Source organism: Macrotis lagotis, chromosome X (genome assembly GCF_037893015.1).
Source record: "Macrotis lagotis isolate mMagLag1 chromosome X, bilby.v1.9.chrom.fasta, whole genome shotgun sequence".
Lineage (NCBI taxonomy): Eukaryota > Metazoa > Chordata > Mammalia > Peramelemorphia > Peramelidae > Macrotis > Macrotis lagotis.
In genome coordinates, this window is record NC_133666.1 from 702891062 (window position 1) to 702916801 (window position 25740).

At 45.9% G+C, this 25740-nt stretch overlaps 1 protein-coding gene across 1 annotated transcript; it reads left to right on the forward strand.

Moving 5' to 3' along the window:
- Positions 1-825: 825 nt before the first annotated feature.
- On the forward strand, positions 826-24334 carry LOC141497214 (uncharacterized). The gene is given in 7 exon segments (XM_074199861.1): positions 826-1156; positions 1269-1395; positions 1702-1797; positions 4590-4710; positions 6080-7684; positions 21685-23113; positions 23115-24334. Coding segments are annotated over 7 exon segments (3498 nt in total). The 5' UTR covers positions 826-1138; the 3' UTR covers positions 23217-24334.
- Positions 24335-25740: the final 1406 nt, after the last annotated feature.

A 25740-nucleotide genomic window follows, 5' to 3' on the forward strand; every position in this document is an offset into this window, starting at 1 on the left:
ATTATGCTTGTAGGGGCATCTAGGTGGCACAGTGGATAGACCCTGGAGTCAGGAGTACCTGGGTTCAAATCCGGTCTCAGACACTTAGTGATTACCTAGCTGTGTGGCCTTGGGCAAGCCACTTAACCCCGTTTGCCTTGCAAAAAACCTAAAAAAAAAAAAAACAAAGAGAAAAAAAGAAATATAAATAAATTTTAAAAAATTATGCTTGTAACATTTATTTATTTATTTTTCATCCCTTCAAACTCCTTGTACTTGCAACTTCAGGAAACAGAGACACAAGGTAAAGAGGGAAGGCCAAGCAGCCAGGAGGTGAGGCAGTGCGGCGGGCTCCCGAATGGGGTCCCAACGGGAAGCGGGGAGCCAGGGGCGGCAGGGGTCTCCCAAAGAGTTAGAATGGGGGAGGTGGGTCCTGCCGAGGCCCCTTCCTTGTGCTTCTCTCTGGCACTTCGCGGGTCCTGGGCACACAACCGGGGCCGTGTCTTTGCCTCCCACCGCGTGGCGGCCCCATCCCTGGCAGCACGGCCCTCCTGGGGGGCAGTGCCAGGAAGACGAGGGAGGAAAGACGCGGAGAGGGTCTGTGGGGGGCGCAGTCCGCAGTCACTGGGTCCATGGGGGAGCCAGGATGGGGCGGCTTCCCGAGAAGGCACCTGGAGGGACAGGTGGGGCAGGCCCAGGGAGACTTCGGGCCCACTAGGTGGCGCTTGAGCCTCCGAACTACATTTCCCAGAAGGCTGTGCCGACCTCTGCCCCGACTTCCGGGGGGAGGGTTGTGGGGAGAGCGGCACGGCTTTCCCGTTTACGTCACTTCCTTTCTCCGCTGGGTGGGCTCCGCGGCCTTCCAGCCGCGGTCCGAGCCTTCGGGTCCAGGGCCGGGGTGGATGAGGGCCAGAGCCGGGCGCCGGGCGGGAAGAGAGCGGTGGAGCCGAGGCTCCAGGCGGCTGCGGGCCCTGGGGCAGAGGGAGGGGGAGGGGCACCGGCCAGGTGGCGCGTGCGCAGTCCGCTCGCCTCGGGGGCCTCTGCGGCCACGCTCTCCCGCGCGCGGGCACGCCCATTGGCCAGGACGGAGCCAATCAGGAGCCGCGCCGAGCGCTCTGCCCCCGGGGGCGTGGCCGCCTCCCTCCTGGGCGGGGCCGCGATGGCAGGTGCCCTCCAGGTGAGGCCGTGGGGGGCGGGGCGGGGGGGCTCCCCTCCCTCGCCTGGGCCCGCGGGGGGCGGCCCTGAGCCCCCCACCAGCCCCCCGCGCTGACGTGCGTCTGCCGTGGCAGGAGGCCGTGACCTTCCGGGACGTGGCCGTGGACTTCTCCCCGGACGAGTGGGGCCGCCTGCAGCCCCCCCAGAAGCAGCTGTACCGAGAGGTGATGCTGGACAACTACCGGAACCTGGCCTGCCTGGGTGAGGGCCGCTGCCGCTTTGGCCCTCGGGCCGTCCGCCCTCCTCCTGCAGGCCCCTGTGAGCCGGGCCCGCCTCTGCGGCACATGATTCAGTAATGATGCGGGTCAGTCCGGGCATCGGCAAAGGGGAGCGTCTGCTGGGCCGTGCAGCCGGAAGAGCCAAGAGGCTGCACCCCCAGGATCTCTGGAGCATCCTTCCCTAACTTGCATCTCCTTCTCACGTCGTTCTCCCACAAGGAGGCAGGGATTAAAACTAAATTCTCAGGAGACTCTCTTTTCACGAGTCTTTTCTGTTTTCCCGTCACAGGCCTTGCTATTTCCAAGCCGGACGTGATCTGCCGGTTGGAAAGAGGGGAAGCGCCTCGGCTGTCCGAGGGAGACGGCCCCAGATGTGGTCCTGCAGGTGAGCGAGTGAAAGGAGCCTAGGCCCATGAGTTAGGACAACCAAAAGCTCTGTTGCTCGTTCCTTGGGAACCAGACGTCTTAAATGTGTGGCCAGGCAGCTGTCCTGGAATAGTGCAGAATGATATTCCCTGTAGATGGGTAGATCAGGGGAACGTTGTGGAGATTATGCATGCTCTTCTGGAGTCTGCATGCACTAGGTCTTCTCCTGGCCTTTCTTTGTGGAGAACATGGGGAGTTACTGCTTCATGGCCCAGTTGGGTGGTTTGAGCCTGGTTTAGCGACCCAACCCTCAGCAGATCAAATCTCAGGTGACATCAAACAGTCCTACAGATGTAGCATGGCCCTCACAATCTTGAGAGTACCCCATGAACCCTCTGCTTGAAGCCCTTCAGGTGGCAATGATCCCTTTACCTACTCAGTGACTACTCCCACATTTGGTCAGGTCCATCTTCTCTATTTCTAGTCTTGTTCTCTAGCCCAAGTGATCTCTCGTATTTCCCCTAAAACTTCTGTTAAAATCCCCACTTTCTACAGTCAATCTCCTATGACATGCTCCCAAGTTCCTTTGCCATGTTGGTGACTCTCCTCTGGACCCGCTGCATTTTATTAGATTCCTTTCCAGAACTGAATCCAGTTTTGGGAAGGTGAGACCTGCTTAGGACAGAGGATGCTGGAACTCTCCCCTTCCTCATTCTGTTCCAGGACTGCACCTTGACATTCATCCCTGTCTAGTTTAAGCTCAGTAGAAGTAACTCCCTGTGATGCCCACATCTAGATACTGCTAGCTGAAATCGGATTTAAGCAAGCAGGAGAACCTGACCCACGGGCCTCCGTATCCTGTGAAAGAGGAACATGGGCAACGTGGTCTCGAAGACTCACACTGGCTTCTTTCTTGAGGCAGTCCTGCTGAGAAATGCTCCAGGCACCAAAGGCCAGGCCCTTTGGAGGACATTAGCACTGCTTTTGCCCTTGCCTTGTCTGGGGAACCCTACAACCCTGGAGCCTTGGCTGGTCTGCCAGGAGAATGTTGTCTTTGGCCTTTAGGCCACCTTGAACCTCCCTAGACTGGACAGAGACCTAGAAAGGTTCTCTGAGGTCCCTGTATTGGGGGGGGCAGAGGGGTTGACTAGGAAGCTGTTCATTCATTTGTGGAGTAGATTCCTCAACTTCCCATGGTTTCCTACCTATCTCTCTTCCTTAATTAATTTTCCTTTTTTGTTAATTTTTACCCTTCCCTCTCCCTGTCTCCAGTATATATATAACAAGGCTATCTATGCAGGTTGTCAAAGGCACCACCTTTCTGTAGGCATTGTTTTAAATTTTCTCATTCCATTCAAGTTTAGTGATATAAACTTAAAATATTGTTGCTCAGCTCTCAAGGCTCATTGAAGCATTTATACGTAGAGGCTGATCCTGGTGTGAACTGATGGTGTGGAGGTTTTCTCAGTGGAGGTTCAGAGAAGAACTCACCAGTCAGAGAAAGAAGCTGTAAGGCCTAGTCTAGTGCAGCCTCAGGCAGTGGATGACTTGGAAACCTTGTACCTAAAAGTTGTGTCCCTAGACCTTCAGACAGATAAAAGTCAGAGGAGCAGACAGATAAAATTCCAGTTTAGAACCCCCCTCCCCCCAAAGGAGAACTGAATAGATATCCTTGGAATTCCTTCTCTTGGTTTCCTTCAGGCAAGAATCAAAGTCTCCTTTGGAAAGGGATGAGCCAGATTCCAGAAATGTGTGTTCATGCCTCTCCTCCCCAAAAGCCAAATCCAGACAAATCTGTGGACATGTACCTCTCTCCTGGACAGCACCCACATGTAGCCCCTACATACTTACCCTCAGATTCCTTCTGTCCCTCTCCTTGTTCAGGGCTCATTGCTGACCCATGAGAATTCTTTGCCTTCCCCCACTGCTGGATTTTGGAATAAAGAATATGGAACATGTGTTGACTCCTGGACCTGCTGGTGGTAGCTCTGTCTTCAGGACTGCCTGCTAGTTGACCAGGACTTGATGCTTTTCACACCTGTTGAGCCTGAGTGTCCAGAAGCTTGTCAGAGACTCAGTGACCAATGAATGTGAAAGGCAGTTGTATTTTGTGGTCCTTTTATTCCAATGTTGCTCTTAAACAGCAATAATTAATGTTGTTTTCATTGAATTAGATAATTTGAGAAGAAAAATTCTGGGATCTGTCGGCCTAAGCCAGATCAGGCCTTGTCCATAAGAGGCAGTTGCAGAAGTGGGCATGCATGGCCTCAAATTGTGAGGTCTTAGATGATGTTGAGTCAGTCCTAAAATCACTATATGCCAGTTTTCTCTTTTCACAAAGAATAATCGACTCCCTCTACCCACAGTCCAACCTTCTGCCAAAAGTCTTTGGTAGGCTTTCATCTTGGTGCTTCACAGCCTTGTCTCCCCTCCTCAGGGGTGGGGCTGCCTCTTTAGCTTCTCTTTGTATCCTCAGCACTTCACAGTGCCTGGTGTATAGTAGGTGCTTAATAAATGCAGGGTCATATGGGGCGGCTAGGTGGTGCAGTGGATAGAGCACCAGCCTTGGAGTCAGGAGTACCTGGGTTCAAATCCAACCTCAGACACTTAATAATTACCTAGCCATGTGGTCTTGGGCAAGCCACTTAACCCCATTGCCTTGAAAAATCATAAATAAATGAATGAATGAGTGAATGAATGAGTGCAGGGTCATGTTTCTTGTTCAGATTTCATAAGACAGACCTGAGAAAGCAGAATTACCTATCTTCCTGCTGGGGAAACAGCAGTTTTTATATTTTTCATTTGTTCCAGATTGGGTGACAGTCCCTGTTGCCAACGAGTCAGCTCCAAAGCTCGGTACTTTTCTAGGATTGCTCACAAGGAATCATTTTGGTGTTAACACATGGGAAGAAGCTTTTAAACATGATGCCAGGTATGGACAGGGAGTATTCTGGGTTTTTGAATGGCAGGTTTACTTGGGGGGGGGGGGGCAGTCTGCTCCCTTGTGCATGCATGCATAACATCATAGTTAGGGGCATTGATGATGGAAGGGAGATTCAAATGCCAGTTTTATTTGCAATTCACCATGCTTGAGATTCAGAAGCAAAAACAATTCCAGAAGTTCATACACAAAGTAAGAATATTAGGCAACAGTCTTTATTTCATCAAGTGTAGAATGCTAACTTAAACTGTCTCAGGAACCAGGAGAGTCATTTTCTTAATAGATTCAGTCCAGGCAAAAGTGAGAAAAGCAGGACTGTGTTTATCTGGATGAGTCAAGGGAGCTTCTGCTTTCCCTTTCGACTTCTAATAATTTCTTCTTTTGAACAAGGGTTCCAAACATGGCATCTGTAAATTAATTTTAAAAAATATTTTGACAATTGTATCATAACATCCTTGCACTCCTAGGTATTTTATTTTGTGCATTTAAAAAACATATTTCTGAGAAGGAATTCTTAGATTCCCAGATTGCCATAGGGGTACGACATACCCCAAAAGGTTATGAACCTCTGCTTTGGACCCTGGTGAGGACTTTAGAAAAGATGTTAGAGAAGAATTTCAGACTAGACACTGGCTCCTTGTCATTTGATTAAGTATTGGTGAATCCAAAGACTTGAGGAGAGGCCCTGAAAAAAGAATGTCTTAATATATCTAAAAGAGGGAATCCCCAGGATGCCTTTATATGTTTCTACAAATGGTTTAAAAAAAAAAAAAAAGAAGCATCCCAAGATATGTATTCTAGGAATTTAAATATATTCCTATTCCTTTATCCTAAGGGAAAATTCAGATAAAGCGACTGCAAAAGTATATCTGAAGTCACAGTCTAAGGTCAGTTCTTTTCCCTCAACGGAGAGTCTCTGTAGGGACGAAGGGACATGGACACAGCTTTGGTTCCCTGAAAAATAATGATTAATTCTAATCTCACCCTGCTTCCTAAGGTGGAAGATTATGAGTGTGTAAATTGCATGTGACTTTCTTGATATATTGATTACTTTAATGGAATTTTTCTTCTTTATTATGAGAGATGTACTCTAAGAAGAATATTGAAAGGGATACAGTAGGAAACATAACTGATGAAAAATAACAGGTGACTTAAAACCATAGATATAAAAATTCATTTTAAAAAAGAGTATTCAGTTTAGGCTTTATAAATATAACCAGATCTGTTTAAAGTAATTCTTTTCCACAAGTAATGAGTTATAATCCAGACTCTTTGAATATTACAGGATACATATTTAAAAATTTTAAATGTAATAAATGTGTGAAAGCTTTTTATCACAATTCATCCATTCCCTTCACAGAATTCATACTTCTGAGAAACCCTATAAATGTAATGAATATGAGAAAGTTTTCCACAAGAGCTCACAACTTACTGTGCATCAGAAAATCCAAACTAGCAAGAAACTTCATGAATGTAATGAATGTGGGAAGTCCTTCAGTGTGAGAACAGGTCTTACTCGACATCAAAGAATTCATACCAGAGAGAAACCTTATGAGTGCAGTGAATGTTTGAAGGCCTTCAATCAGCGATCACACCTTACTCAACACCAGAGACTTCATACAGGAGAGAGACCTTTTGAATGCAATGAATGTGGCAAGGCCTTCATTGTTAAAACAGGACTTATTCAACACCAGACAACTCATACTGGAGAGAGACCTTATGAATGTAATGAATGTGGAAAGGGCTTCAGTTTGAGGACAGATCTTACTCGACATCAGAAGCTTCATACCAGAGAAAAACCTTTTGAATGTTTTGAATGTGGGAAGGCTTTCCACTGGAGCTCACACCTTACTCAACATCAGAGAATTCATACTGGAGAGAAACCTTATGAATGTAAAGAGTGTGGGAAGGCTTTTCACCAGAGGTCAAGCCTTAATGAACACCAGAGAATTCATACTGGAGAGAAACCTTACGAATGTAATGAATGTGGGAAGGCCTTCAGTAGAAGCTCACGACTCACTGTACATCAGAGAATTCATACTGGAGAGAAACCTTATGAATGTAATGAATGTGGAAAGGCTTTTAGCAAGAGCTCACAACTTATTGTACATAAAAGAATTCATACTGGAGAGAAACCTTATGAATGTAATGAATGCTCAAAGGCTTTCAGAAGTAGCTCAGGACTTATTCAACATCAGACGACTCATACTGGAGAGAAACCTTATGAATGTAATGAATGCGGGAAGCCCTTTAGCCATAGCTCACATCTTATTGTACATCAAAGAATTCATACAGGAGAGAAACCCTATGAGTGTAATGAATGTGGGAAGGCCTTTCGCTTGAAGACAAGTCTTACTCTACATAAGAGAATTCATACTGGAGAGAAACCTTTTGAATGTAACGAATGTGGAAAGACCTTTAGTGTGAGAAAACGTCTTACTCTACACAAGAGAATTCATAGCCGAGAGAAAACTCTGGAATATTTAGAATATAAGAAGAGCTTCCATGGGACATCACAGCTTACTCTACAGGAGAGAATTCATACTGGAGAAAAACGTTTTGAATGTTTTGAATGTGGGAAAGCCTTTCATGGAAGCTCACAACTTATTCTACATTGGAGAATTCATACTGGAGAGAAACCCTTTGACTGCCATGACTGTGGCAAAGCCTTCAGGCAGAGATCACAGCTTACTGTACATCAGAAAATTCACACTGGAGAAAAACCTTTTGAATGCAATGAATGTGGGAAGGCCTTCATTCGGACAACAGATCTTACTCGGCATCAGAGAATCCACACAGGGGAGAAACCTTATGAATGTAACGAATGTGGGAAAGCCTTTAGCCAAAGGTCACAACTTACTGTACATCAAAGAATTCACTCTGGAGAGAAACCTTATGAATGTAATGAATGTAGAAAGTCTTTCAGTCAGAGATCCCAACTTATTGTACATCAAAGAATCCATACAAGAAAGAAACCTTATCCTCCTTTATTTTCTTTCAATAGTTAAGTATTTGGCACTAAGTCCCTGTACATCTTTGTATTTCTCTCCTCTGTCTTTAGATCATCACAGTTAAAGTTTTTTTTCTTTCTGCATTATTTTTAATTTACCTTCTTGTTTTTGTTGTATCTTGGCTATTTTCTTATGCACATTAAATTGCTTGTTCTCCACAATTCTGTCCTGGACCTTCTCCTCTTTTCCTTATAATTTCTCTGCTGGGAATCTCCCTTAGCCCTGTTTAGGTAACTCACATGTTTAAAAAAACAGCTTGTTGGAAAAATAAGTAAAAAGCACTATTTTTTTTAGGTGGTTTTTTTTTTGCAAGGCAAATGGGGTTAAGTGGCTTGCCCAAGGCCACACAGCTAGGTAATTATTAAGTGTCTGAGACCAGATTTGAACCCAAGTACTCCTGACTCCAGGGCCGGTGCTCTATCCACTGTGCCACCTAGGCCTCCCCAAAAACCACTATTTTAATGGTGTTGAGTCAGAAGGCATAGAAATGAGGCTATGACTGTTATGGCAGTGATGAGATTTTGTGGGCAGGGTTTGTTTCTTTAACCATGCCTATCCCTCTTCAAACTTTCCATTACCATTTAAGTCATCACTGTGTTTCCATTTTACCTTGGCTTGCAGTCTTAGTGTCCTTCTTGTCTCCTTCCCTGCATTTGTTTCTCTACTAATCTGGTATTTGTGCCCTACTCTTTGCTTCCATAGCCATTCCCCTCATTCAGACCCTTGTCACCTTCCTCCTGGATCATCCCAATAGTCTTATATTTTGTCTCACTGTCCCAAGGCTCCATACCAGTCCACCCTTCCAATTGTCAAAATACAGGCCTGAGTATACTACACATCAGCTCTCTAGTGATTCTATATTTCCTCTATAAACAAATATGAGGTCTTTTTTTTATCTTTACAGTTCTCTTGACTGATTCCTGCCTTTCTAATCTTATTCTTGACTGCCCTCAAAGCATTATTTGCACTTCTTTAAATATAATATCTCTTGTCCCCACACTTTTATCCTGCATTTTTCTCAGTTTGGGAATGCTTTCCCTACCATCTCTTGACCCTTACCTTGATGATCTTTAATCATTAGCTAAATGACCTTTCCTGGTCCCCCAGCTGCTAGCACCTTCCACTCTAATATTTTCTCCCACTAACTTGGTATTTATATGTATTTATCCATGCCTCCCACATTTGAATGTTAGATCCTTGAAGGTAGGGACTGTTTTAGTATGAGTTGGCATATAGTAAACATTTTTTAAAATGCTTCTTAATAATACAATTGCTGAAAGTGTCAATGATTCAATAGAATTAATTCTTGATCTAAACTTTTTTCACATGAGAGAAGTAATGTCCCTCACCTTATCTCATACTCATGCATGTCTTTTCTTCATTAAATTTTGCCATTTGATGTGAATACTTCACAGCTCTGAAACCATTCAAAAGATGGACAATGTATAAACCTTTGGAAACATCTCTACAAAAAAGCATTATTTCTGCCTTTTGTCATGATAGTCATTTCTAGATGTTAACTTGCACCCTGCTTCTCGCCCCTTTTGAACTCTGCTATTTCTGTCAAAGTGCCATTATTCCAATCTCAGGTTCCCAAATTTACAGCGATCACGTCACTTTCCCCAAGAGCCCATCAGTTATCAAGTCCAATTGGTCCTGAGCTCCCTTCTCTTGCACCATGGGACGGCCACCACTCCTGTTCCTCTCCCCTGGCCTAACCCCCCACTTTCCTTGTTGCTTTCCCTCTCTCCAGTATAAGCTCTCCAAAGCTATAGGAGAGCAAAATGTTCCTTACTGACTCAAAGACCAAATACAGATACATCTGTTTGGTCTTTGGATCCCTTGGCAACCAAACTTAGGTCTATCTTGATATCCTTATTGGTCCCCTCCCCATACCCTTCCTATAGCAAGTTCTTATGGGTTCTTGAACTTTGCTGGAAGTTTGGTGAAGCCTAGAACACCATCCTTGGAGGGTTGTTTGTCATTGTGTAAAAATTAAACGTTACTTGAGAGTGCTAAAGAAACACTTAATATTTTAAGCTAATTTCCCAGTGAACAAACATTTTCTCTGCCATATTTGATTTTCTGTTCAAGTTAATGCAAAGATCCAGGTTCCAGGATTTACAGGAAATTGGTGCTTGAAAAGCTAGAATAAACATGAGCTTTATAACTATTGCCAAGACTGAAAACATGGCCAAAGAGTCACAGTTTATGCAACTACTGGTAACTCTAAAAATACCAGGGAGCTCACACAGATCATCACAACCACAGTTAAATCTAAGAAATAAAACATAAGGCCAACAATAGTCTTTAGCAAAAAGCTTTTCTTTATTCTGTTGGAGGAGGGAAACTGGACACATGCTGGGGCCTCCTCTGATACCAAGGAGAACTGTGACCTGTAGCCCTTAAAATTAGATCAACAAAAAAGAGAAGTTTGATCCATATCTGGTTTTGGGACCAGAGCATGAGTCTTGCAGGTGCTTGTCTGAACTTGGAGAAACAAAATTCTGGGATTTTACCAAGTCCATCCAGAGGGTGAGCATGAGGAATTGTTATGTCAAGCCTCAGGGCAGAGCTTGCATGCCAAGCCTTAGTTCTGGAAAAGAGTGCTTCCTAACAGTAAAAAGTGACACTGCTTGGCACAGTCAGCAGCCCCTTCCCCCAAAAACATGCTCACATCATATAGCAATTTGGAGAGACCAGTTTAGTCCCATAGTGGAAGAAGAAGCTGTATAAGGGAGCAAAGATCTCAGCCAGGCAGGATTAGGATCTGGTTTGGGAAGCTTTATGCTTTAAAAATGGGTTTGGTTGGGGGCAGCTAGGTGCCCCAGTGGATAGAACACAGTCAGGAGTACCTGAGTTCAAATCTAGGTTCAGACACTTAATTACCTAGCTGTGTGGCCTTGGGCAAGCCACTTAACCCCATTTGCCTTGCAAAAAACAAAAATTATAAAAATGGGTTTGGTTGAGAACTGGTAAGCAATGTCAGATGTGAGAGAAGGAATTCCTACATGAGCATCTCTAAGAGGACAAAGGAATTATTCGGCCAAGTCTCACTAGCAATTTGCTGAGATAAAGATGGATATTTTGGGACGTGTTGAACATTCAAAGTGTGCTACTTTTCAGTAGCTTGGGGCAGCTAGTGGATAGAGTGCAGGGTCTGGAGTCAGGAAGACTTGTCTTCTTAAGTTCAAATCCTGCCTTAGACACATGCTGTGTGGACTCTGACCCAGTCACTTCATCTGCAAAATGAGCTGGAGAAGGAAATAGCAAAACTACTGTTTTAAGGACATGTACTGTCCTTAAAATACATAGCAAGTAAATTCTACAATGTGGGAAGTATTAGGTGCCCAGTCTGGAAGAAAATCCCCAGAGGTAGACCTCTGAACCCCTTTAAAAAAGCAGACCTGAGCTCTTCCTTGTGACTTGGGATGCTGCCTTCTCCTGGGTTTTATATTTAAAAGGCTTGATTTGATACCTGAACGGGGGGGGGGTTCCCACAAAATACAGAATCCCCTTGGTTGATAGATCCTGTATTGAGAGCTAAACATGATGCATCAACCAAAAAAAGGTATATCAGCAGAGGCCTCATGTTGAGTGAAGCATGGGACATTTCTCCTAAGTATAATTGTGTTTTGTTCTTCATTTTCAAAGAAGACCATGGCATCAAGGAGGTTGATGCCGTGACAAGCACATGAATTGGATTGGAGTGAGGGGATCCTTTGCTAAGTCACGAGCCTCACTTTCTCCTCTAGAGCCATCCCAGATAGGAATCAGGACAACTGGAAATGATCCTGGATGAGAGGCAATCAGGATCAAGTGACTTGCCCAAGGTCACACAGCTAGTGAGACTCAAGTGCCTGAGGCTGGATTTGAATTCCTGTCCTGACTCCAAGGCCAGTGATCTATGCACTGCAGTTGCTTTGCCTTACCCTGCCTATCATGTTGGATGCCACAGGTCCAAAGGTACAAAAATAAGTGTGGGGGGTCACCTCCACCATGCTGGGCTTGCCCATCATAGCAGGGCGCATCCCCGAGGCCCGCTCACAGAACGTGTAATCTCTACCCCTGTGGAATCCTAACAACCGGATTAAAACGGGTTAGTGGTGTGTTGATCCAAATGAAGCCTTTCTCACAACCAACCCTTCGTGCATTTCGAGCTGATGGTAAAAAGGACAATATTAAAAACAGGCCAACAAACCCCAGGTGGTGAAACCGCGGCCCCGTACCCCTAAGGCTCCAAGGTATACGCTTCTGTTTCTATTTTGCAAGGCAATGGGGATGGTGACTTGCCAAGGTCACACGGCGAAGTCAGTATGAAGTGTCTGAGGCTGAACTTGAACTCAGGGCCTGCTGCCTCCAGGGCCGGTGCTCTGTCCACTGCCCCATCCTGACTCCCACTTTGGGGCCCTCGAAACAGAACAGGCAAAGCTTTCCCTCCTGAGTCGTAAACAAGACTCTTGGGGTGCAAGCTGGGCCACGGCCTGGGCTGGGGGGCTTCACCCCAGGGCGCGGGGCCGGGCAAGCACTGCTTAGGCTCCGGCTGGGTGCAGGCCCTCGGGGGCCCGGAGGGGGCGCTCCCGTGGCATCCCCGGCCCTCGGGGAGGCTGCCCCGCCCGCGAGCCTGCGGACTACATTTCCCAGCAGGCCATCGGAGCGCGGGGGCCGCCTCCCGCTGAGGTTCCGGCCCCCATGAACGTAACTTCCGCCCCTCCGTCCTGGGCGCAGGCTCGTTACCGCCTCAGCGCCGGTCCCTCGGCCGCCACCGTCGCCGGGCTCCGAGCCCCAGGCCCGGGGCCGGGGGAGCGAGAGCCGGGGCCCGAGCGAGCGGAGGTCGGAGGCGGGATCTTCCCGGAAGGGGGTGAGGGGAAGCGGGCGCGCTGATTGGTTAGCCGGAAGGGGTGTGAGGCTGGGTGACCAATCAGCGGCACGGCCGCCCCTGCCGCCGGCTCCCGCCGTGGGGGAGGGGGCCTGGTTGCGCGTGCGCAGATCCCTCCCTTTCCCGCCTCGGGGGCCCCGAGGCTGCGGTGGGGGCGTGGCTGCCCGGGGCCCCGCCCCTCGCACGTGCTCCCGGCCTCCTTCCTCCTCAGCCCCGCCTCCGAGGAAGCATGGCCCCCGGGCCCGAGGTGAGCAAGCCGGCCTGCAGGGGGCGCCCTGGCCACCTGGCACCACGTGATGGCTGACTTCAGCCTTCCGGGGGAGCGGGCTCTGGGGTCACGTGTCCTCCGGAGGAAGGGCGGGGACTCGAACCCAGGACCTGACTGTGCTCAGCGGCCGCGCACTTGTGTTTCAGGGCTCCGTGACGTTCCAGGACGTGGCCGTGACCTTCACGGCCGAGGAGTGGGGGCGCCTGGCCGCCCCCCAGAAGGAGCTGTACCGGGAGGTGATGCTGGAGAACTTCCGGCACCTGGCCTGCCTAGGTGAGGGCCCCGCCCCCAGCGCTCCCCGGGCCCCTCCCCCAGCGCCCGGGCCCCGCCCCCAGCGCCCGGGCCCCGCCCCGGAGCCGCCCCCACAGCCGGGGAGCCCCGCCCCCACAGCCCTGGCCCCGCCCCCAGCGCCGGGCAGCCCCGCCCCCGTGCTCACCCCCAGGTGCCCCGCCGGGCCGCCAGGGGGCGCCTGACCCCGCCCTCCTCCTCCCCCCAGGCCTGGCCTCTTCCAAGCCGGACGTGATCCGCCAGCTGGAGCGCGGCGCCCCCTGGCGGCCGGGGCCGCGGGCAGGTGAGCGCCCCCTGGGGGCGGGCGTGGGGCTGGTCACCCCACGGCCCGAAGTGGCCCCGCGTGCAGAGGGAGGGGGGGCACCTTGAACTTCGGAGGCTCCCACGGCCGGGCACATGCCCCGGGGCGCCCTGGGCACCGAGGCCCGGTGGAGGCGGCTCCCAGGCGGGCACCGTGTGCCCCCGGGCACTCCAGCAGCACATGGCAGGCCTGGGGTGCCCACCCGACCACGACTGAGCTGCAGGTGAAGGCCTGCCCGGCAGCACTTTTGCCCCTGGAAACCTTTTCTTTTGCTTTGGATGGGGGTGGGCTGGGGGTGGGCTGGGGGTGGGCTGGGGTCCTGGGTCGGAGCCGGGCAGGGCTCAGTCAGGGCCGGGCCCAGCAGGGCCAGGAGTGGGTCGGGGCTCGGTCAGTGTGCCCGCAGCCCCTCTGGCAGGACACAGACTCGGCTTCTCACAGCCCCGCCAACATGGTCTTTGCCAGTCTGAAGCGAGGCCTCACTTGGGTCATTGGAGTTTCCCCCCAGAAGCCTCCTGTGTATCAGCAGGACAAAGACGCTTGTTCTCATCAATTTGAACAATAACTAATATTTTTAGAGAAACGACCGTGCCAGACACTTCACTGAAGACTCACAAATATTAGCATCTCATCGATCTCCTGGTGATTATAGAAACTCAGCCAAACTCACAGCCAATGGTATTTTATTAAAGGGTCTGTGGTCTGCGGCAGCCAGGTGGTGCAGCGGATAGGGCACCAGCCCTGGAGTCAGGAGGACCTGGGTTCAAATCCAGCCTCAGACACTTAATAATTACCTAGCTGTGTGGCCTTGGGCAAGCCACTTAACCCCCACTGCCTTGCAAAAAAGCTAAAAAAAAGGGGGGGTCCGTGGTCCCCTCTAATGAAGTGGCCTGGGATCTTCCTCATGATCTGAGACACCCCCTCCTTCCAGCACCCTGATATAGGACCCTGACAGCCTGACATTCAAGAACAGTGATCTCAAATCCAGGACAATTCCCTTGGTTGACATATGACACAGAGGCTAGACTGAGCAAAACCCAAAACCGTATGTCAGCAGGACCTGGGTTGGGCACAACAGGAAGTCTTTACTGACTCAGTGGTCATCAGATGGATGACTGCTCCTAAGGTTGGACCAGAGGAGTCAGTCCTGAGGTACAGAAGTAAATTGGTGCTTTCCACATAGTTGAGTCAGCTCCAAAGCACCTTGGGGCTTGGTCTCTGAGACAGGAAAAACCAAGAGTGGAGACCTTTGGCTCATTTCCAGTGATTGCACAAGTGATCTTAACCTCCTGCAGTTCATGGGCTTAATATACCAAACTTAGAATCACTGCTCCTTGGAATCCTGTCAGATTGATTGATATTCTTTGGAATAGAATGGGCATCCAAATGAATTATTTCTGTCATTCTTCACAACAACCCTGGAGGGAAGTGCTGTTACTCCCACTTTACAAATGAGAAAACTGAAGCAAACGGGTTAAATGGCTCAGCCAGATGGTGTCTGAAGCCATATTCAAACTCAGATTCCCCTGACCCCAGACCTAGTGCTCTAGCCTCCACCTTACCCATGCCTGAATCAGATGCTTATGTATCTTGGAGATCAGACTTCATTAGAGAAACTTATTACAAAGAATCCCCTCCAACTTCCCCCTTTAATAGTTTCCCTTTTCATCTTAGCTTTATTGGCTGTTTGTGTAAATAGTTTGCATTTTATGTAATCCAAATGATCCCTTTTATCTTCTGTGACCTTTGCTACCCCTGGTTTGGCCTTGAACTTTTCAGAGCTGTATCTGAGATGATTTTTTTCAGTGTTCCTCTAATTTGTTTGTAATTTGACTAAGCGTTATATTTTGGTCACACCTCCCTTTTTTCTACTGCTATCCAGTTTTCCCCTGAAGCAGCTTTTGTCAAATGACCAGTGCTTGTCCCAGTGGTTGGGGGGGGGTCAATTTATCTGATTGCAAGGCCAAGATGATCTGATCTGCTTTTGTGTATGGGGTGCCTGGTTCCTCTGTTGGCTCTTTCTTAATAACTCTTGTCATTTCTACCTTTTTAGCCTCATCACTTCTCTGACACTGTCCCCTCCCTGGTGCAGACCCTCATCAGTTGTTGCTGGGGAGGACTGGAGGGAATCTACCTGCTTCAAGGCTCTTCTCACCACCCCCCCATTCATCCTTTTCTCAGAAGACCTCAACAATTCCCTTGTAAACTGCAAGATCAAGTTTAGTGTACAAAGCTCTAATAAGCCATCCCTTCTGACCTCTCCACTTTTCTTAGACCTTCCTCATTGATACATCCTTTGCAGGTCAGTGACTTAGGCCTCCTGCTGTTCCCTGATCACAGTTCCCCCCCAGGGGAATATTCTTCTAATCCATCCTCAGACACTTAGTTGCTGTGTGACCTTGGTCAAGTCACTTATCCCTGACTGCCTCCCATCCAGGACTATCTCCAGTCATCCTGACTCCTATCTGGCCACTGGACCAAGATGGTTCTGGAAAAGAAAGTGAGGCTGGTGACATAGCACAGCCCTCCTCCCTCAATTCACATATATGTCCTGGCATCACCTCTTTGAGAATGAAGGACAAGCAACATCTTCCTCATCATCTCTGCCTTTGGGCCTCCCTGGCCAAGGACATTAAGAGTCCTTTACAAAGAGATTCCCTGGGGCTTCCAGAGCTCCTGACCCAAGGGACCCACAATGGGACCTCTGATCAATCCATAGCTAATCCTGGTGACCTCAAGTCTTCCTCCCTGGCTGATATTCTGGGAATACTGAGGAAGGGATTAATTTAGGCTTCCTTGGTCACCTAGTTCCCTAGTTATGAACCCACAACAATTGGCCATTTTGGAAAGAATGATTTCAATCAAATGATGTGATTGGAAACCAGATTGCAAAGGGTCTAGAAGTGAGTGATAAGAGCAAGTGAGATGGGAGCATAGTGTAGACAAAGAATTTGGTTCATAAAAGGAGAGAAATGGGTCAGAGTGTGAGGGAATGTTGAAGCCAAGGGACGTTGAGGTGGAAAGTGGGCCAAGGCTGTGGGCATCACTCAAGTCTGTCTTATTTGGCCCTTGCTAGGCAGCAATACACTCAAAGAGTATTTCCCTGGTTTACCTGAGTGTTCACAAAACTTCCCAGTCATGCCTCATGCTGTGGGCTGGAGGTCAGGACATATGGACAGATTCCAAAGCCATCAGAGGATGAGATGATGAGCAGTCCTTGGTGGTTGGTGTCACATGATCCCTCCCCACATTGTGCTGTGTGTGATTGGTGATCAGACTTTGGAGACATGAACAAGGCACTTGACAAGATTTATAGATCCAACCTACCAGGTAACAGCTTGAAGACCAAAAGCCATCTCAACAGTTTAGAATGTCAAGTTTTGTCCATCTCCAGGTGAAAGATGTAGGCATTATGATTGGACAGACAACTGCTGGCATGAGGAAGCACTGAGATACCCCCCCCCAGGTGTCTCTCCCAGGAGGAGCTTCCTTGGCCTTGCCTTTGAAACACAGCTGCCAAGAACGAGCAAGTCTTCCCCACTGATACCTACTGTGGCCTGAACACAGTGTTGATCCCCACAGTTTGGGAAGAGCAGAAATTGTCTGAAGAGCATTCTAAGGAGAGCAATGGCAGGGGGAAGGGCAGCTCCTTGCAGGCCTGGTAGGCATTTCAGTGGGAGAAGGCCCAGGGGCAGCTCCATTGCTGTCCTGGAAGGTCAAATGTCTAGCCTCTGCCATTAACAAGTTGCCCTTGGTAAACCTCCAGGTTGAGTCAAGGAAACCTGGCTCCTTGAACAGTCCCTCGGGGCCAGAGAAGTCAGCTGCTTCTTGCCCCTCTCACCATCCCTCCTTCTGAGGCTTCCTCCAAACAAGTTCTAGGGCGCTGCTGAAGTGCCTAATCTGAAATTCTGTGATAATTTTTCAGCTAGAGTCTACTCTTTGCTCTCTGTGGGTCTTTTCCATCTTTGCTCAAGGAATTTGATGTCTGATCCAGTCAAGTCCCACTCATCCCAACCCTGCCCTTATACTTGATGAATTCCATTTCTGTTGAATGATGAGCCCTCAGGTACCTGGCTTCCCCATTCCCTGAACCCTCCTGCTCTGTTGATGTCATCCAGAGCCCATGGATCTAATATTCCCCTGCTCCTGCCTTCTTAGCCTGGGCTCCATGAACTTGGGTTTTTTAAATGTAACTTCATTTCAGTATCATTGGACTCCTTTGTAATCCGGTGTATTTTGTCTTATGCATTTACAAACAAGTCTTTGAGAAGGCCACATCACCAGACTGGGCAGCGGGGCCCAGGACATCAAAGGGTCATGAGCCCCTGATTTGGCTGCTTCCTTCCTTCCATCTCTTGGTCTTCTTCACCCTATTCTCCAGGCTCACCACAACTCTGTTAGAACCTCTTCGCTGCTTTCCTAGACTCTGAACTTACTCTTCTCCCTCTACCTTAGGCAGTGGTACCACTGACCCAGTCAGCAAATGCTCCCTTTCCAGATCCCAACCCTGGATTCCCCCAACATCAGATAGGCTAATCCCTCCTTTGAAGGACTTTTTGCTCTCTGGGTTTTAGAGTGAATGAAAGAACGAGAAAGTATTTAATCAAACCTTTCTATGGTACCTAATACTGGGCTCAGCACTGGGGATGCAAATTCAGAAAAAAAGTGACCTGGTTCCTGCCCCCAAGGAACTTATATTCTAATAGGGGCAGCCTAACATCTTTTGAGGAATGATAGTGTGTTTAGTTTAAAAAGATACAAGAAAGGGGGAGATTGATCCCAGGGGTGCCTGGATGTGCTCAATCTGAGTCTCTGAAAGCTGCCTTGGTCTTCACCCATCACAGCCAGGCTGGTTCTGGATGACTTAGAGAGATTTTACACGGGTCCAGGGACAGCTTACTCCTCCACCTTGTAATGGGTTTATCAAGAGTAGGCTAGATAAGGAAGACTGTATTAGTTAACAGCCTTTGTGGCATTGATCATATTGGCTAATCTGATAGGTGTGAGGTGGTACCTCAGAGTTCTTTTGTTTGTTTTTTTTTTAGGATTTTAATTTTTTTGCAAGGCAATGGGGTTAAGTGGCTTGCCCAAGGTCACACAGCTATGTAATTATTAAGTGTCTGAAGCCAGATTTGAACTCAGGTCCTCCTGACTCCAGGGTCAGTGCTCTATCCACTATACCACCTAACCGCCCCCCAGAGTTGTTTTAATATGTATTTCTCTAATCAATAATTATTTTTTAAAATTTATTAATTAAGGCAGTGGGCCTAAATGACTTGCCTAAGGTCACACAAGTAATTATTAAGTGTCTGAGGTCATATTTGAACTCAGGTGCTCCTGACTCTGGGGCCGGTACTCTATTCACTGTGCCACCTAGCCACCCCTCCCAACAGTTTTAATCGAAGAATGAGTTCTTGTCCCAGAAGCTGAAATCTTTGGGTTTATCAAACAGTAGATTACTAGTCATTTACTACTGTTTCTTTTGCATCTGCCCTTCTCCCTCACCTTTATTCACCCTGTTTCTTATCTAGAACTATATACAGTCCATTCATTCATGGACATCATTCCACTATCTCAGGCTTCTGTTATATTTGTGAGAGGAAATTTGGCTGCTTGTGTCAGGATCTCTGCTTCCTCCTAACTTCAGGCATTTGTTTCTGCAAGCTAAAGGCTATGAATTCACAAATATTAACTCATTTGATCCCCAAAACAACCCTAAGAGGGAGACGCTATTATTATTCATCTTATTTTACAGTAGAGGAAAATGAGGCAGATGTTAAATGACTTCTTCAGGATCACACAGCTAAAACATGTCTGAGGCTGGATTTGAACTCGGGTTTTTCTGACTCCAGACCCAGCACTCTATGCTCTGAGCCACCTTGCTGCCCAAAGGTATGGATATATTAGTCACTTAGCTTTATCTGCTTTCCAGAGTTATTGAATCAATCTGCTCCTCCCCCAGCAATGCATTGATGAACTTCCTCTTCTGTCGCATCTTGTGTTCTCAAAGAAAAAATACTGCCTTTCTTTTCTAGTTGTTCAGTAACCCTCCCATTTAAAAAATTGAAGGCAAGTTTAATGGTCTGTAGCTTGTAAAGATTGCCCACTTCCTAATTTGGAAAACCATTGCAGTTTCCTACCCTCCAGTCCAGTGGCAACAATCCCATCCTCCATCTTCTTTCAGTGTTCACTGACCACAAAATCCACTCTGAGCTTTTAAGATTCTAGAGCCTTAGAGAACCCAGCTCACTCCTCTCCAGGCTGCCTTCCTGACTTCAGACTTTCTCTGCTGTGCTTTGTCCTTTCCTCTATCTCCCAACTCTGCCTAACCCTCCCTTCAGCTCCTTTTATGTGTTGTCTTCCCTCAGAATGCCAACACTTCAATGGTAGAAACTGTCTTTTCCATTTTATCTGTTTTCCTTACTTAGCACTGTGTCTGGGACAAAATGGTGTTCAGTAAAAGTTTATTGCCCAACTAAATGCAGAAAGCAGGTGGAAGCTGAGGCAACTGGGATCTTAAATGAAGGAAAAGGGATAACTGAGCCCTTTGTACTCCTGTTACTGTTCTAACCTGATCTCTGCCTTTATGATGTAGCTGGAAAGTTTAAAATCTTAGAAATTTAAAATCCCCGAGACACTGAGGGACTGTCCAGTGTGACCTCATTTCAGATGCAGGAATCCCTTGAACTGTCCACACCTATCTCTGCTCAGATATTTCCAGACTGAGTGAGTACAATTCCTTGTGGAGAGGCAGCACAGTTTGGGGAAGTAATGGGAGTTATTCTTCCTAAATTTGAGCCCCATGACTTTCAGCAGGAAATTTAGTCCCTCTTGAGCTCAATTTCTTCATTTGTACAATGAAGACAATGGCTAGATCAGGAATTTTTGAGAACTTATTTTTTGTATCCTTGAATAGCTTTGTGAAGTCCATGTCTAAATAACTGAAGGAAATGCTAAGTCTCAATTGGAGTCTAGTGAAAATAAATATCATGCTTTGTTTATATTTTATTTTCCCAATTACATTTTTATTTTTATTATCATTATTGGTTTTTTGCAAGGCAATGGGGTTAAGTGACTTGCCCAAGGCCATACAGCTAGGTCATTATTATGTGTCTGAGGCTGGATTTGAACCCAGGTACTCCTGACTCCAGAGCCAGTGCTCCATCCACTGTGCCACCTAGCTGCCCCCTCCCCCCAATTACATTTTTAAAACAATGTTTAACATTTGTTTTTAAAACTTTAAGTTCCAGACTCTTTTCCCTCTGCCCTCACCCTACCCCATTGAGAAGGCAAGCAATTCGATATAGGTTATACATGTATAGTCAAAGATGTCATATTCTCCTTTGACTCCACAGTCAGACTCTACAGGGTTAAGAATCCCTGTATTAGATGATCTCTCAGATCTTGTACAACCCTGAGAATGAGCTTACTGTCATAATTCAAGTCCTTCAATTAAGCCAAAAAGTATCCCCTGTAGTTTCCACTCTTTGACCACAGATCTGCATTTCATAGAAGCATACATAAAGAATAAAGACACTGCTTTGTGGCAATATATTCTATTGAGAAGTGCATGGAACTTATAGTCAAATGTCCATTTCCCTGGCCTCAACTTTGACATTGGCATTGACCTTTGGCAGGGCAACACATTCATGCTAAACCTTATTTGGCAAAGGATTGTGAACTTTTGGGAAATTCCAAGACTATGCAAACGTGTCGTATCAGAGAAGCAGAGTCATTGACACATTTTATTTCTTTCAGATTTAATGGTGTCTAAAACCAACGAGCTGGCTCCAAAGATTGCCAGTTTTACTGGGGAATCATCCTTAGAAACCCTCTCAAAGGACCTTCCTTCTCTCTTCAAGTTGGGAGAAACCTCAGAATGTGATGCTCAATTAAAGAGGAAGCAGAGAAATGTGGAAAAACATTCTAGGCAAGTAAAACCACCCTAAGGAGAAAAACCTTTTAAGGAAGAGGTGATGAAAGTAATCAATATAATAGAAGCTTCTATCTAGGAAAGATATGTTTGATACTCAGATAAAAGAGTTTAAGCTTTAAATACTCAGTGAAGTTATTTTCTAAGTTAGAAGGAATTTTGGAGTGTTTCGGTTATCCTATTGGTTATTATAGGATATATATATCCAAAAGAAATCTCATCAATGTGGCAAATGAGAAAGCTTTTAAACTATAGTTCATTTATTACTTTCCTTCACAGAATTCACATTGGAGAGAAGCCCCGTAAATGTAATGAATGTGGGAAACCCTTTCGTCAACGCTCACAACTTATCGAACATATGAGAATTCATACTGGAGAGAAACCTTATGAATGCAAGGTATGTGGGAAGACCTTTAGACGAACCACAGGACTTATTCAACATCAGACCACTCATACTGGAGAGAGACCCTATGAATGTAAGGAATGTGGGAAAGCTTTTACCCGAGTAACAGATCTTACTCGACATCAAAGAATTCATACTGGAGAAAAACCTTATGAATGTAAAGAATGTGGGAAGGCCTTCACCCAGATCATAGACCTTACTCGACATCAAAGAATTCACACTGGAGAGAAACCTTATGAATGTTTTGAGTGTGGGAAGGCTTACCATGGAAGTTCACAGCTTACTCGTCATCAAAGAATTCATACTGGAGAAAAACCTTATGAATGTAATGAATGTGGAAAGGCTTTTAACCAGAAGTCACAGCTTACTGTACATCAGAGAATTCATACTGGAGAGAAACCTTATGAATGCAAAGAATGTGGAAAGGCCTTCAGTCAGAGCTCACAACTTACTCTACATCAGAGAATTCACACTGGGGAAAAACCTTACGAATGCAAAGAATGTGGAAAGGCCTTCAGTCAGAGCTCACAACTTACTCTACATCACAGTGTTCATACTGGAGTGAAACCTTATGAATGTAATGAATGTGGGAAGGCTTTCACTTGCTTCACAATACTTACTGAACACCAGAGAATTCATACTGGAGAGAGACCCTATAAATGCAATGAGTGTGGGAAAGCTTTCAGCCAGAGCTCACAACTTACTCTACATCATAGAATTCATACTGGAGAGAAACCTTATGAATGTAATGAATGTGGAAAGGCCTTCAGTCGCTTCACAATTCTTACTCAACATCAAAGAATTCATACAGGAGAAAAACCTTATGAATGTAATGAATGTGGGAAGTCCTTTAGCTGGAGCACAGGACTTAGTAGGCATAAGGCCATTCATAATGGAGATAAACCTTATGAATGTAAAGAATGTGGGAAGGCCTTTCATGAAAGCTCACAGCTTATTCGACATCAAAGAATTCATACTGGAGAGAAACCTTATGAATGTTTTGAATGTGGGAAGGCCTTTAGTAGGTTCACTATACTTACTCAACATCAAAGAATTCACACTGGAGAGAAACCTTATGAATGTTTTGAATGTGGAAAATCTTTTAGCCGAAGTTCACAGCTTACTTTACACCAGAGAATTCACACTGGGGAGAAACCTTATGAATGTTTTGAATGTGGCAAGGCTTTTAGCCAGAGTTCACAACTTACTCTACATCAGAGAATTCATACTGGGGAGAAACCTTATGAATGTAATGACTGTGGGAAGGCCTTCCGTGATAGTTCACAACTTTCTCGACATCAGAGAATTCATAGTGGAAGGAAGGAAACCCTATGAATGTAAAGAATGTGGGAAGGCCTTCTGTCAGAGAACAGACTTTACTATACATCAGACAATTCACATTAGAGAGAAGCCTTAGATCTGTAAAAAAAAGATGAACAGACCTTCCCTTCAGAGAACAGAACTTATTTGTCCTCAGATAATTCAGCCAGAGCCGGAGTATATAGCCTTTGATTGGTAAAGCCTTAAGAAGACACTGACTGGAGGAGAATTTTATCTAAAACATACCGTGATATTTATAGAATTCAATTTAGTGGGAAAAATTATAAAGTAAATTCCTGCCTAATATTTCTGAATACCTGTTATAAAACTTTACCTCGTACATTCTCACACTGAGACTACACTTCATTGAGAAAATTGTGGTTATCTTTTCTTTTTTTAGACACAGTTTTCATTAGTTTTTTCTCATTTTGTTTTTTAATTTATTTTTGATGCTGTTTCTTTTTTATATCACCATAATTTTCCTAGCCTACCTTTCAGATGAAGCTCTTCTTTGTGAAAAAAGAAAAACAATTAAGCAAATACAGACCTTATATAACAATGTTTAAGCTATTCTGTGTTACTCATGAGCTTTCAGCTGTAAGATAGAAATTCTGTTTCATGATTTCTCTCCTGGATCTTCATTGATTTTTTCATTTCTCATTTCTTAACTTCCTTTTATAATCTTTTAATTTGTCATTGTCATTCTTATGCTTCTTTTGCTCTGTACAAGTTCATTCAAGTCTTTTGTGTTTCTCTGATTGCCTCATATTTAATCTGTGCTGCATAATAATATTCCATTACAATTACATTAACCGTAGTAATTTGAGACAATATTGTCAGAACTTGGCACTTTCACTCTACTTCTCAGATATTCTCAGCATCTCTTTCTCCATCAGAATTCTGGTCACAGAGGACTCTACAAACACAAAATTCCCTGCCTTCACACTTCACCCAATCCCCTTCTAGTTCCACATTCCAGCAGTCATCTCTTTCTATAATTCTTCAGTCTATCTTCCACTGGCTCCTTACAAACAAGGTCCGGTGTCACCAATGCTTAATTGACCCATTTACCACTTGTTTCTAAACCAAATCTTCTGTTTCTTTGGAAGTCATCAGTGACCTTATCCCCCCCAACTCATCATCAAACATAATGGCCTTTTGTCCATTCTTATTTCTGCTTTTCCTTGAAGGTGCTTTGTAAGTCTCAGTACACAGGCTACTCATAAGTTTATTACTATTAATAAAAGTAAAGTTTTATTTCTTAGTTTTAATTTGCATTTTTTATTATTAGTTTGACATTTTTTTCAGGCCCTTATGTATAATTTGGGCAGCTGTTTTTGAGAAATTCCTTTTGTTTCTCTGAAGAAATGGGTCTTGCACTTAGAATAGTCATATCAGGGGCAGCCAGATGCTACAGTGGATAGAGCACTGGAGTCAGGAGTATCTGAATTCAAATCTGGCCTCAGACATTTAATTACCTAGCTGTGTGACTTTGGACAAGTTAACCCCATTATATGTCCCACTTTTATGAGACCTAGACAGAGGAAGAAGCTGCCCTGAGCATTCTCTAAAGACCCCTTGATTCTCCAGCTCAGGCAGGGGTTTGGAGTCTCTTATCTCTGTGACAAAGGCATATATGGCTGGGGTTTTCTGTGATCCTACAGCTGACAGGTCTACTAACCCATCCTTGGATGTTAGGAACTGGGACATATAAATACTGGAGTGATTCAGTGGTCTGTTGTTCAGTGGTGCCAGAGAGAAGCAGAATGTGGTAAACTGTTCCATTCCCTCCAGGGAAAGATTCTTGGGGAATACTATTACATAGTCATCATCATTTGTCCAACCTAGCCTTCTCACTTTGGACCCTCCCTATATCCAAAATCTCTGCTTCTGTCCAGTACAAACCACACCACTTTGCTGCCTCTAGGAAAACCAGAGGCCATGAAGCCTCAGTTCCCTTCCTTCTCTCCAAAGGTAGCTCTCCTATTGCATCAACCATGTCACTTGCCTAACAAAGAAGTCCACCCTCATGGAGACTTTACCTAAGACTTTCTAATTAGTTCTCCTGTGCTATCCATTCAAAGTAATGAGCATCTATTGCCACCTACAATATGTCTGTCACTGTGATAAAGGTAAAAGTCCCTCTGTCCAGAATAAGCAACAGAAGAAATGATGAGAATTGGGCGGCTAGGTGGCTCAATGGATAAAGCACCGACCCTGGAGTCAGGAGTACCTGGGTTCAAATCGGGTCTCAGACACTTAAGAATTACCTAGCTATATGACCTTGGGCAAGCCACTTAACCCCATTTGCCTTGCAAAAACCTTAAAAAAAATGATGAGAATTAAGAGGGATTACAAGAGGCTCCCTGGACAAGCTGGGACTTGAAGGAAAGCAGTAAGTGGAGATAAGGAAAGAGAACCTTCCAGGAATGGAGAACAACCCAGGAAATATCTGGAGTTGGGAAATTATTTGTATCCTGGAGACCATTCTCACTGTTCCAATGACTTCTTTGGAGTTAAAGACTATATTGAGTTTAGTGACTTTCTTAGCAGTGAGGAAATTTGAAATAAACTTTGAAAGAAAGGATATTCTCAGATGCCATGAGGAGGAGGAGGGCATT